This window comes from Sciurus carolinensis, chromosome 2, assembly GCF_902686445.1.
Source record: "Sciurus carolinensis chromosome 2, mSciCar1.2, whole genome shotgun sequence".
Classification (NCBI taxonomy): Eukaryota; Metazoa; Chordata; class Mammalia; order Rodentia; family Sciuridae; genus Sciurus; species Sciurus carolinensis.
Genome location: NC_062214.1, coordinates 93,983,641 through 93,998,356, shown reverse-complemented (window position 1 = coordinate 93,998,356; position 14,716 = coordinate 93,983,641). Strand labels below are relative to the sequence as shown.

Sequence of the window (14,716 nt, the reverse complement as noted above, 5' to 3'; positions counted from 1 at the left end):
CAAATAATGAAGAATATTTTAGTTTACTGAAAAATGTATACATATTTTGTGACATGGGTCTTGCTATGTTGCCCAAGTTGATCTTGAACTCCTAGGTTCAAGTGATCCTCCTGCCTCAACCTCCCAATTTGTGCCATCCTGCCCTGCTCTAGAGCAATGTTTTTCCTGCATTATCCAAGTGGGCCCAATGTAATCAGTTTTTAAATGTGGAAGGAAGCTGAAGAGTCATAGGGAGATCCTACCTAGAAACAAATGCAGCCAAGTGGATACTATGATTTGAACCCAGTGAGACCCATTAGTTCTTAAGATCTACAAAACTGCAAAATATTAAATTTGTGTTGTTTTACAAGACTGATTTTGTACAGCTAAAACAGAAAACTAATATAAGTCTGGGGATGTAGCTTAATGGTAGCATGTGTGTAGCATGTGTGAGGTTCTGGTTTTCATTTCCCAGCACCATACTCAAATAAATAAGAAAATTAGTAACAAATGAAATAAGATATTTATAATAAAAATTCAAAAGCATCTGGCAAGTTTCATGTATAAATACTGTGCCTGCTTACAAATACAAATGTTGTCAAAGAATCTCAGAACTAAGAAGTACTTAGGTACTTTCTGTACCTGACACTATCATTTTACAAATAAGGAAACTCACATCTGGTTGTATAGTTTAAGTGGAGAATTAGAACTTGAACTTGGAAATTTTGACTTTGAGTTCAGACTTCTGAATTGTTGTCTAGTTTATCTTTTCATAAGGGTATAACAGAAGGTATGTAAAAATTCATATAATAGCTGGATAAATGATATGGAAATTCATATTCTTAATTTGCCATACACTTAATAAATAACTGTTGGTTACTACCTCTCTGTGGCTTCTTTATCCTTAATGAAAACTTTGGTTGTCTAAATAATGGTCACCCATGATATTCACATCCTGAACTCCAGACCTATAAATACATTCACTTTAATGGCTCTGCAAATATGATAAGGATTCTGAGATGAGGAGATTATACTAGATTCATTGGGTAGGGCCAATGTAATTACAGGGCCCTTGTGGGAAGTAAGCAGAGGAAAATACTATTATTAGGGAGAATGCAGTGTCACCTGGATGCAGACATCTGAGTGATGAACTCTGAAGATGGAGGAAGGGGCTGCAAGTCAAGGAATACAGTGGGTACTAGAAACTATAAAGGACAAGGAAGGCATGGTGGTGTACACCTGTTATTTCAGCAACTTGGGAGGTTGAGACAGGAGGATCCCAAGTTCAAGGCTAGCCTGGGCAGTCTGGCGAGACACTGTCTCCAAAAAAAAAAAAAAAAGGAACAGTTCTACAGTTCTAGTTCTTGCCTTACAGCTCCAGAAGAAATCAGCCCTGCTGATGCCTTGACTTTAGCTAGTGAAATTGATTCTGGATTTTGGGCCTTCAGAACCATAAACAGAATTCTCATTTCATATTACTTTAAGTCACTTTTAGTAGTGGCAACTTGTTATAAGGGCAATAGGAAACTAATAACATAGCCTTGTAGAAAATATATTTGCAAGTTCATTATAACCAGATACTATCATATTATCTTTTCATTTATATTTTTACAATTTCGACTTAAACAAAATAATTCTTGCATTTCTAGTTTTTTCCCACTGATTGCTAATAACATATTTTCAAAGTTTCTAAGAATAGTTGCATAAGAAAATCAGACATATCAGTGCAAAATGTCCAAAAAATACTTACCTACTTAATTTCTTTAGAATGTGTTGGAGAATGTTAAATAAACTTGAAACCCTATTAAACAGAAGAAATGTATATAAAATTAAACCAAAAACACTTAATTCTTAATAATTACAGCTTCTCAGGAAAAGAAATACCCTCAATAACATAGGAAAACAGCAGATGAGACAATATAAAATAATACCAAACTGTTTAACTTTTAGAGGGAAAAATGATAAACTTTTATTTTTGTCACTTCTGTATGTCTTTTAGACATGGTGGTAAATTAGTTTCCAAATATTTGATGGGTACTTTAAGTATGCAATTACAGAGAAGCTACTGATTGTGGATGGGATAACTAAAGGGAAATGAAATACGTTATTCTAAGTTCTTCTTTAGTATCTTCTCTAGATCCTTATTCCTATATTATTTCTCTTTTTAAAAAATGATTTTCACCGAGAGAAGTGAGGAAGGCAGAGAATAGGGTATAGAACAGTTTTTCTATTCACATATGTAAAGAAAAATTACCACCCAAGAGAAGCAATTCATATGAACAAAAGTGGATATAGTTAAGTGTAGGCATAGAATTCAAGTTTGAATCTGGGACCTTTAAAAAACATCAAGTCTCAGAGTTGGAACTATGCAGTTAATGTAAGTTAAGACAATTTCCCATTCTAAATGGTGAATTAAACATATCAGTTAAGACCAAGAATGTTTGACATCAGCTTAGTAATGGGCTCTGGGGGCAAGGACCTATAAGTCTCAGTTCTCATATATAAAATGGCAAAGATACTACAACCAGCCTTTCATAGGAAGTTGTGAGATACAAATGAGATAATATTCATAAGTTATTTTCCTTTGTATTTAAGCACTTAAGAGTTCTGAGTACAATAAATTCATTTAGTTTTGGTATACAAAAAGTTTGGTAGGATGGGCAAACTTTTAGAAACTGTGATGTCCAAATAAGTGTCCATAAACCTGAGAGTTGAGAATCTATAACTCCCTTTCCTGTGAACATGTTTGTTTCCCATGTACTTTAAGATGGTGGCCACTCTATAGCTCCAGCCTCCTTTGCTTTAAGTGGAAAGACTGGTTCTATTGACATTAGATTTAATTTGGAGATGGAGATGGAGATGCCTACTATGGATGGTTCACAAGTTGGGTTAGGAAAACCTCAGTGTATAAAATGATTAGAAATCTTGAAAATAAAATATTTAAGCTTAACCAATATCTAAAGGTAAAATAAAATTTGTTATCATATTAACAAGTTTCTTCAATTATATCACAAAGTAAACTTTCTTACTTGAGTGCTGAAAGTTTTTCTTTTAATTCTTCTGAGGTAATTTCTTCTAGCAGGAAAAGCCTTGAGGTAAATGCATCAATATGCCCTAAAATAAAATATCAAACTTAAAAAAAGGAAATGAGGTATTTAAAAAACAAAAAAAACCAACAAGTTACCTACTCTCCTTCAAGATGTATTTTACAAAATTTTGATAATTATAAAAAATTTTACATTCTAAAAGGAGAAATACATGTTTTAGTAGGTCTATCAAGCAAAGTTATATTTTAAAATGACAAAAATTCAAATTATAAAAAAAGTTCATATTCATTTTAAAATATTTGCTGAGTGTAGAAAAGTTCACAAATGTCCACAAACACAAACTAATTCCTAAGCCTACAATTTAAGAATAACTGCTCAGGGTTGGGGTTGTGGCTCAGTGGTAAAGTGCTTGCCTAGCATGTGTGAGGCCCTGGGTTCAATCCTTAGCACCACATAAACAAATAAATAATATAAAGGTATTGTGCCCATCTATAACAAAAAAAATTTTTTTAAAAGAATAACTTCAAATATTAGTTTTTCTAATTTCCATTAAAGTTTCATTTTTATTGAGTGTTTCAGGGAAATATATACCTATTATTAAAATAAGCACTTAAAAATTTGCTGATTGGTTATGCTCTATATATCTTTATACATGTGGTTCTTATGATGACAATTAGATCATAAACAATATGGCTTATTATTTAACTAAAGCACACCATGAGATTTTTTGTGGTTTAAACAGTCTGCTCAATCTTTTTTCTTTTTCTTTTTTCCTGGGGATTAAACCCAGGGTCTATATATGCTACCACCATATATCCCCAATCCCTTTAATTTTATTTTGAGATAGGGTCTAACTAATTTGCTGAGGCTGATTGCTAACTTACGATCCTCCTGCTTTAGTCTACTGAGCACCTAGGATTACAAACAAACACCATCATGCCAACTCAAAAGTCTTACTTACTTACAAGCATGATATGAATCTAAAATTCCAAAAACCAAAACAGTACATGTTCAAAATAACACTTCTATTTTAAAAAGTCATGTGTATGTTTTAACAAACAGGTTGAGACACAACATTGAAGCTTTATGATATACCAAGAGTGATACAAAACAGCCCTGAGTCAAATCAAGTCATGAATATCAATCAAGTCATGATTTAACCATCTGTCATGATTAAAAAATCAGGGAGCATAAAAGTAACACTCACCATGACTAAAAATGATACTGTTTTAAAATAATACTGTTTTTTGATTTACTTTTATTAACTCATAATATTGGATTGTCAAAACAAATTACCAGGCATGTTGATATCAATCATAGGAACAATAAAATACATATAATTTTCATATCTATCCCACTTTAATTTCATTTGCTTTATACTCAAAGAATTTAATTAGAATACAGCTTAGTTTGTAGAAGGCCCTGGGTTCAATTTCCTAGCACTGCAAAAAAAAAAAAAAAAAAAAAAAAAAAAATGCTAAGATAACATGAAAAATAAATATTCACAATTTAGGGAGATTTCAACATACCTTAAGTGACTAATAAAATATATTGATTAAAAAAAAAAAGAGGGTATATAGAAGACTTGAGAAAAACAGAATTAACCAAGTGAATATACAGAGAATACTAGGCCCAACAGTTGCAGAATATACATTTTTTTGCAAATATTTTTCTATGACACAGTTATCAATATACCTATTTAATTTCCAAATATTTGAGAATTTAAAAATTGTTTCACTGCTGTTGATGGCTTAATTGCATTGTGGCCCAAGAACATACTGTGATCTCAATCCTTTAGGTCTATTTTCATAAGTATATGTATATATTTGCAAAAAATTATACAGTGACATTTCTAATAACAAAGTTGTGCATTTAATGGTTTAAAAACCATAGAAAAAGGATGTTATGTGCTATTTTATTTTTTGGTACTGGGGATTGAACCCAAGGGCACTAAACCAGTGAGCTACAATCCTAGCCCTTTACATTTTTTTTGAGATAAGGTCTTGCTAAGTTGCTTAGAGCCTAAGTTGCTAAGGCTGGCCTCAAATTTACAATCCTCCTGCCTCAGACTCCTGAATTGTTGGGATTACAGATGTGTGCCACCACACCTGGTAACATTATATTTTTAGATGCTTACAAAATAAGCCTTTGAAGAGACTAACAGTTCTTACCCTTTTAAAGAAACTCAATGAAAAAGTACATATTATAGTATACATCAAATATGGTCTATCAATTCAGACAATCATCCTAAGTGCTAAGAGGGCTTACCTCCTTGAGATTACAACTACTGAGAGAGCCAAGATGTTGGACTGCCTTCAAGAGGGAGGATGCCTTCCTTGTCGCTTGGTAATTCAGGTTTCAAGCAGAGGAAAATCTTTCTCTGTGAGGCAGTCTTTGCTGCTCATCAATCCCCTGCTGTTTACCCCATTTGTCCACCTCAATCACCTGCAGTCTGCCAGTATATCAATCTACTTTTTGAGTGCAGATCTCTCACTGCCTGCCATCTATCATTTGCCATTTGCCTGTCTGCCTGCCTCTTGCCTGCCCATCACCTTCCTTTCACCTACCAATCACCCCACCGCCTGAGGTCCACCTGCCAATCATCAGCCAGGAGCCTGCAGACCACCCACAGACCACAGACCTCCAGCTGATCACCAGCTGCCTGCTACTGCCTGCAAGTCCAGTACCCGCAGGTTTGGTTAAATGTGGTTGCCACCATTTTGGGACAAAAGCCAGGACCTGCAGGACCCCCAGCCTGACTGACCATGCTCCACCTCCAGGACGCCCCCAGCCTGAATGACCGCACCCCACAAGGACTCGCCACCAATGCCCCATGCAGCAACTTCCCATTTGCCAACACATTTGGAAGCCAATGCAACCATCTTGTATTATCCTGGAAGTGGAAGTTGCCATCTTTAGGTGGGGCCAATCCCATTCTAAGACACCTCCTGGAGACTGGAAGCTCATTGTCAGAACAGGTTTTGGAAACCTGCAGGGTCACTATAAGCCTATTAGGGGGAAATTGCAATACTCCAGGATCTGCATAGCTGGAAGGGAAGATAACGTGAACAACATGAAAAAAAACAATGGAAGAAAGTATTCCAAACAAACCAAGATTTTATATTAATAGAATCCAATGACAGCATGGTAGAAGAAATGTCAGAAAAGGAGTTCAGAATATACTTAATTAATATACTTAATTAAAATGATTCATGAAGCAAAGAATGAAATAAGATAGTAAATGCAGGCAATGAATGATCACTCCAATAAACAGTTAAAAGAGCAACTGCAGGAAGCAGATGAAATGAAGGAAACAATAAACCAAATAAAAAACTCAATGGAAAGCATCACCAACAGACTAGATCACTTGAAAGACAGAACTTCCAACAATGAAGATAAAATATTTAATTTTGAAAATAAAGTTGACCAGAGAAGATGGTAAAAAACCATGAACAAAACCTGCAAGAACTATGGGATATCATGAAAAGACCAAATTTAAGAATTATTGGAGGGGCTGGGGAGATAGCTCAGTTGGTAGAGTGCTTGCCTTGTAAGCACAAGACCCTGGGTTCGATCCCCAGCACCCAAAAAAAAAAGAATTATTGGGATTGAGGAAGGCACAGAGATACAAACCAAGGGAATGAACAACCTATTCAATGAAATAATATCAGGAAATTTCCTAAACCTGAAGAATGTAATGAAAAATCAACTACAAGAGAATTACAGAACACCAATGCACAAAATTACAACAGATCCACACCAAGGCACATTATAATGAAAATGACTAACATACAAAATAAAGATAGGATTGTGAAGGCCGTGAGAGAAAAGCATCAGATTACATATGGGGGAAACCAATACAAATATCACCAGATTTCTCAGTCCAAAACCAAAAAGCTAGAAGAGCCTGGAACAACATATTTCAAGTTCTGAAAGAAATGGTTGCCAACCAAGAATTTTATACCCAACAAAACTAACCTTCAGGTTTGAAGACAAAATAAAATCCTTCCATGAGAAACAAAAGTTAAAAGAATTTACAAATAGGAAGCCTGCACTACAGGACATTCTCAGCAAAATATTCAATGAGGAGGAAATAAAAAACAACAATGAAGGTCAGCAAAGGGAGGAACTACCCTAAAGGTAAAGCCAATCAATGGAGAAACCAAGTCAAGTTAAAAACCAAAAATAAACCAAAATGACTGGGAATACAAATCATTATCTCAATAATAATCCTGAATGTTAACAGCCTAAACTCCTCAATCAAAAGACAGACTGGCAGATTGGATTAAAAAGCAAGACCCAACAATATGCTGCCTTCAAGAGACTCATCTCATAGAAAATGACATCCACAGACTGAAGGTGAAAGGATGAGAAAAAACATACCACAAACACGGACTCAGTAAAAAAGCGGCAGTTTTCCATCCTTATATCACATAAAGTGGACTTCAAGCCAAAGTTAGTCAGAAGGGATAAAGAAGGACATTTCATACTGCTTAAGGAAACCATAAATCAGGAAGATATAACGATCATAAATATTTATGCACCAAACAATGGTGCATCCATGTATATCAAACAAATCCTTCTCAATTCCAGGAATCATATAGACCACAACACAATAATTCTGGGTGACTTTAACACACCGCTGTCAGAATGCGTGAGAAAATGCATTCCCTTCCAGAGTCCTATCAATAGAGTACGTCAGCTAACTTTGGATTTTTGCCAATGGAGAGAAAGAAAACGGTCTTTCAACCACAGTTTTAATTTACATTTCTTTTTTAATGAGTGAAGTTAACTATCTTGTTGTTTATTGATAGCAAATTTTATTTCCTTTTTGTTTTGAAAGGGTTATGATTTTGCATGTTAGGAAGAATAACTCTTTGTAATATGAGCTGTAAATATCTCCCTTAGTTGTCTTTTTTAAGTTTGTTTTTGATGCTTCTTTCCATAAAAACATGATTTTTATGTAACAAAAAGTACCAGTGAAATAATGTATGACTTGGGGATTTTGAGTCATGAAAGGTTAGATAGTTCTTGCTAACTCCAGATTTGTAAGGAAAAAATTTTCAAGTTTTCTTCTTATTATTTAATAGTTGTGTTATTTAAAAAATATCTTTGGTACTTATGGAATTTATCATGGTATATGAGGTAAGGCAGGGTATTACTTTACTTATTCCTATAATATTTATTGACTACTTCTTTTTCACAGTGATATGGGATAATGTTCTCTTTATACATTCAATTTTTATATGTATCTGAGTGTACTTACATCTGGGCATTCTGTTTTGCTAATAGACCAGTATGATACTCTTAAATTATTTAGGCTTTTAAAAAAGTCTTAATGTGTTTTAGTGCTGGTCCCACTTATATGTTTATTTTTTTCACTAAATTTAGCATCAGGTGATATAGCTTTAAAACTTATGTTTTGAGATTTTTGTTAAATTTACAAATTAATTTACAAAATAATATGGTCCTTCTATTTGTAGAAAGGTTATTTTTTTGGCTTCCATGGTATTTTAATTTTTATTTTTAATACATCTCACATTTTTATGGACAAACATATTAATATATTTTTGTTAATGTTATATATGAAATCTTTTCTTCCATTAAATCTTCCAAAAGATTGTTTGAATAGATGTTAAAAAAAAAAAAAAGAAAAAGATTACAATTATCAACCTTGGAGTTTCCTAACCTGTGAGCTTCAAATGAATTAAATGTATGCCTGAGATACTTATTTCCTTAGTCCTTGGGGCAGTTAAGCAGGGACTGGGAGGGTAAAAGCTTTCTAGCCAATGCTCTCCAGTCACAAGCCATCTCCTCTGTAAATCACAGTATATTGTACAAATGTTTTTCAGATGTGCCAAGTTGGAAGGCACTGCTTTATATAGTACAAAGGCTTTACATACATGCATTCACACATGTATACCTACATACACGTAAGTAGTCCTTGCTTTGCTTGCAGGGCACGACCATAAAAATGATCATACTGGCTAAAACCATGCAAGCAAGTTTAATAATCAATATGAAAAACTATGATTATTCTACCACCTTTGAATGTTTTGTCAAAACAAATTCTCCATGAATTGTAAGTACATAGGGAAATGAAAAAATAGCAAAATATGTATCTAGTTTATTTAAAAAACCAGACTGGCATGGTGTAACATGCTTGTAATCCCAGTGAGGGGAGACTAAAACGGGAGGATTGTAAGCTCAAAGCTAGCCTGAGCAACTTAGCGAGACCCTATGCACCAACCATAAGTGAGACCCTGTCTCAAAAAAAAGGGCTGGGGATATGGCTCAGTGGTAAAGTATCTCTCGGCCAAATCCCTAGTACCTCCTGTCTCATAAAAAACTCAGAGAATAAAATTATTTATTAATAAAGACCTTATCAAGAATATTTTGAATAATTTTTTTGCCTTCTTATATAACCCATGATAGAAAAAAAGAATTTTTCTTTGCCTCGGTGAAATGTCATTATCTTTTCTAAGTTAGGATCAGCTTTCAACACTATATCCTTTGAGTTTTCAATGTCATGAAGTATCTCCAGGAGTTCCTTTAATATAGAATCTTATGCTGTTGTCACTTCTTCATCTTTTATGTCACAACAATTTTCCTCATTTATGTCAACAGAGTAGCCTTATACTAAGTTCCTCTGGCAGAAAATCTAGAGTTTCCTGAGGAGAGGGAATGTCAACACTTGTACTGTCAGTTCTTTTTTCTGTAACTCCAGGTAAGTATGATTCAAATTTCATTTCCAACAATATTAATTTTTGTTTCTTTATTTTAATCTTTATTGGCCAATTTCCTCTTTTGATTTTCCATTTTTACAAAATATTACATGGATTTATCACTGAAGACAACTGTACACTTCATTTTCTGAACATGAACTCAATAATAGGTGCATAGTGATCAATCACAGACAGATCATGAAAGTGGCATAAAAGGCCAGTGATTATGATATGCATCTATTATCTATGTAGTAATTAGAGCCAGCAATGAAGATTATATGCAATTACTCACTGTTAATATATTGTAATAACTGATATTTATACTTCGAAGAATTGTGCCCTGTGAGGACTGCTTATCTGCCAATTATACAGAATCGAAAAATATTATAGGATTGGAGGGTGGATACAGAAGTTGTGGCAAGACTACTTTGGATATTTTCTTAAAAGAATAAATCTTAGCTAGGCATGGTGGTTCATGTTCATAATCCAAGGAGGCTAAGGCAGAAGGATTCCAAGTTTGAGACCAGATTCTGCAATTTAGTGAGACTCTTGTCTCAAAAAATAAAAAGGGCTGGGGTTATAGCTGAGTGGTAAAGTACCTTTCAGTTACCATACACATTAAAAAAAAGTAAATCAATGTTTTTAAGGGGCAAGTAGGGAAAAAAAAAGTAGTATAATCTAGGGAAAGAAGGGAACATGTTTATAGTAAAGCAAACAAACAAACAAAAACAAGTGTACTTAGGCTTCCTAAAAAAGAATCTATGAGCTATAGAAGTGGTTCTCAAAGTGTGATCCCTAGACTAGTAGCATCAGCTTATCTGAGAACATGTTAGAAATGAAAAGCCCTCTGTCCTAATTCAGACCTATTAAGTCAGGCACTTATGGTTGGTATCAGAAAGTTCCATTTTGACAAGCCCTTCAAGTGTTTTGCTTGAAATGTTTCCTAAAAAGTTCTATAACATCAAACAAAACAAAATAAAACAAATCCTCAAATCTCAAGTGCTTTAAAATATACTTCCACATGAGGTATAGCTCAGTGGTAGAGCATGTGCCTACCACAAGAATATAGAAGGTCCTGGGTTTGATCCTCAGTACCAAAACAATAAACAAATGTATTCATATCAAAATGCAAAACAAGCCAAAAACCCACAACCGTATACAACTCTTTCTTTTTTTTAATCAAATAGTTGTCACAGAAACCAAACACATTACCCCATCACATTAAAATGAATGGCTCTATCTGGATGAGATTCACTGAGGAAAACCAGAACATGTGGCAATGATTACCTAGAACTTTTTAAGAATACTTCAGGTGAAGTAATCCACACGATGATGGTAGTTTTAGCTGTTAAACTCCACATTAAAAAATGCATCTCTTGGGGCTGAGGTTGTGGCTCAGTGGTAGAGTGCTTTCCTAACACATGTGAGGCACTGGGTTCAATTCTCAGGACCACATTAAAAAAAAAAAATAGTTATGTCTACCTACAACTAAAAAATATGAATCTCTATCATCTGTCAATAGTTTAAAAAGTTCAGTTCACTGATAAATTTTTGCTGGGTCCTTTCCTAAAGTTGATGTGGCTGCAATTGCTATCAAGTAGCTGACAAAAAGCCTATTAATGTGAAGTCTCTGGAGAAACATTAAAGATTCCGGTTACTGATAAAAAGTACTGTAACAAACTTCCAGCAGTGTGTATAAAAGAGGAGGTGGAGGGGTAGTAAACACCAAGAAGTGCATTTAGCTACTTCCTTTTTGGGTTGTGCGGAGTGCACCAATTATCTCATTAGTACTTTGATAAAATATGAAAACAAAATATTGATTAACCAAAATATGGGGAAAATCCCAAGTTAATAACTTTTCCTGGACTAGGCAAGAAAAATACTCAGCACTTATTACATACAAGGCATTATGCTACCCACTATGTAAACACAAAGTTTCATCATACTAACCTCAAACTACTTATTATAAAGTAAAAGAGATAAGTAAAAGAAAAAGAGACAAGTGTAAGACAGAACAAAAAGTAGAAAGTAACAAGACAGAGAGGTGAAATGCAATGAGTACAATGAGTGATGGGAAAAAGGAAAAGACTACATGGAGGGGCAACCTGGGATGATTAGGAGAGACTGAGATATATGGAATGAACAGAGATGTATGGGATTAGGCATTCCAACGGAAGAGAATAATATGAATAATGGTCAGCAAATAATCTATCACATGAGGTACGTTAACTGTACATGAACACAGTCAATCAAACCCCTGCCTAACTTCTTCCCCCGTAAAACACTAAAACCAAAAAGTAAAAAGTCATTTCATTAACGTGAGATTTTTAAGACAATGTCATTATAAGAAAATTTCAAAACATATGTATAAATCAATTAAATAGTAAACCAATTAAATAGTACTTTAAAAAAAAACTTGTCAGAAAACACATCTATATTTTTAGTCAATTATCTATTAAATAAGAATTTAAAAACAAAAGACTATTTTGACACTCATGTATAGCTAGACTGATATGGAATAAGAGGGAAAAATGAAACATTTAATATCACTAATTTCACTTTGCAGGTTAAATCTAGAGTAGGAATGGGGGTTTAAGAGGAATGTTAACACAATTAGAAAAATAAAAACAAAAAAGTACAGGATGGAAGTTTTACAATTGAATTTAAATATATGTATCTATAAGAGAATTAAAAAGAAGACTCTTGTATAACTTACCAACATAAAATGAACAGTTGGAATGCAATAAACTTTCAGTCCATAAGCGACAAAGTTCACTTTCTGTTAGAGCTTCAACTCCATAACAAGCTTGATATTCTACTTTTGGGAGTATGTAAACTGGAAATTGCTGCAATACAATTTTTCAAAGCTCCATTAATTTTCTGTTAATAACAAATATATTTGCCTACATAGCTTTGCAGCTTTCAAAGGCTTTCAGGTAATCTTATTTATCCTTTCATACAGGATAGGATTCAGACAGAAAGATGAACTTATTTGCACCTGATGGACAGAAGAACCCTTGATTGATTCAGGCAAGAAATGATGGATGAGTAGGGGAGATTATTCACCACCACCCCATCCCCAATATAAATCAGTATACCTCTCTGCATACATATATATTTTATTTCGATTAGGGAATGTGATTGACAGAATCCTTGTAACAGAGCCTATCATACATAATTGTCCAAAGGTTCAAAGCTAGATACTGGGAAGCAATGACTGTACTATTTACTAATAATTCTCAAGAGGATAAAAATTATAAGTTTTTTTGTTTGTTTGTTTTTTGCCCTTTTAAGCATTAGTTACATAGTCTCAGGCTAAATTACTCTGAGCAGCTTTTTTTTATCCTATAAATGCATGAGCATTAATCACCACATTAACAACTGTGGATGTCATTTATCTTCATTAATACAAAAGACTTTATTCTAGACACTATCTGATAGATTATCCATATAGAGTTTACTGGTCAGTACTCTAAACAAATAAAGTAAAATGACTATAACAATGCACAAAAAAATGGCTATAAACACTAAAGAATATGTAAAAAATATATATTTGTGAAATAATAAAACATTAGTCTTATTCACTGTCCTCACATTTGTCAAATAAAATTCTACTTCTTTTTTTCTTTTGTGTTGCCGGGGATTGAACCCAGACCTTCCAGCGTGCTAAGCAAGCACTTTACCACTGAGCTACAACCCCAGTCCCCAACTCTCCTCTTAGCAGAACTCTACTGCCAGCTGCAGAAAAAGAAACACATGATTTAAGGAACTTACTCAGAGTGATATGGCTAAATTGCACTTTTGAAATTATCCTAAGATACTGCACTTACAGACAGATTGAAAATATTTCATCAATGTTGCTGAATTCTAGGTTTTCATGAGGTGACTAACTTGATGGATTTAGCATAATGGTGGTAATAAGAACAATTTAAATAGAGTTAAAAATGTTTTTTTATCAACATGTAAAACAGAATGGTTTATATGATCACCTCTGAATTTTGTAAAACTTTAAAGTAGTGATTCCTAAATGTCAATATGCACACAAATAACTTGGTGATCATTTAAAAATGTAGAATCTGGGGTGGCACTTAAGTTTCACATTAACTATATCCTAAATGCAATTCTAATTTCTATATGTATTCTACTGCCATCTCCAGGAAGCCATGGGAAAGGAAGGCCTGAATAGCTGTATCTTTCCTAAATGAAAATTTAAAATCAAGATTCCTATACTATAAAAACTAAATTCACTACTTCCCTTTCCATGTGATAGGTGACTCCTAGTCTATTCTCCCCAGGTGAAAGCTTTTCTTGGTTCTGTCTTCCTGTTTTTCATATAAACCTCCTAAATCTTTACATATATTTTTAAATAGATATTTCATAGCTAGTAGTTTTTCATCAATACTATTAATTGCCTTCTATTTTCCCCAACATCATTTAGCACCTTCAAGACCCCAGATTCTGCTGGGCATGATGGGACAAGCCTATAATCCAGTGACTCAGGAGACTAAGGCAGGAGGATTACAAATCCAGACTAGCATTAGCAACTTAGTGAAGCCCTAAGCAACTTAGCGAGACAATGTCTCAAATAAAAAATAAAAAGGGCAGGGGATGTAGCTCAGTGGTTAAGTACCCCTGGGTTCAGTCCCCAGTGCCAAAATAAACAAATAAATAAACAAATAAAAATCCTTATTCTGGCTCTACAATGCCTACATATTTTAAATTACTGAATCTAAAACTTTTAATGATTTTTGAATATAGCACTTAGGATATGCGGTTAACTGTAACAGTCAATAACAGATAATATCAAATTATCTAAAGTTACTCAGTCTGGATTTCATAATTATGAATAGAACTCAGAATTTCAGTTTTATCTTACGATCCAAATTAGCCACTTCATTTCATCACTTGAAACTGGCTGCTGTTTTAGGTTCTCTAAAATGCGGCTCTTATTAAGCAGAGTTTTGA

General features: G+C 33.8%; 1 protein-coding gene across 6 annotated transcripts in view; it reads right to left on the bottom strand.

The window, feature by feature from the left end:
- The window catches only part of Ice2 (interactor of little elongation complex ELL subunit 2), a 52,655-nt gene that overhangs the window by 13,520 nt on the left and 24,419 nt on the right, over positions 1-14,716 (bottom strand). For all 6 annotated transcript variants that reach the window (XM_047542379.1, XM_047542378.1, XM_047542380.1 and 3 more), the window contains 3 exons: positions 12,468-12,597; positions 3,009-3,093; positions 1,730-1,780 (listed from right to left, as the gene is read on the bottom strand). In XM_047542379.1, coding sequence (XP_047398335.1) covers positions 1,730-1,780; positions 3,009-3,093; positions 12,468-12,597 — 266 coding nt within the window. The remainder of the gene's footprint in view (positions 1-1,729; positions 1,781-3,008; positions 3,094-12,467; positions 12,598-14,716) is intronic.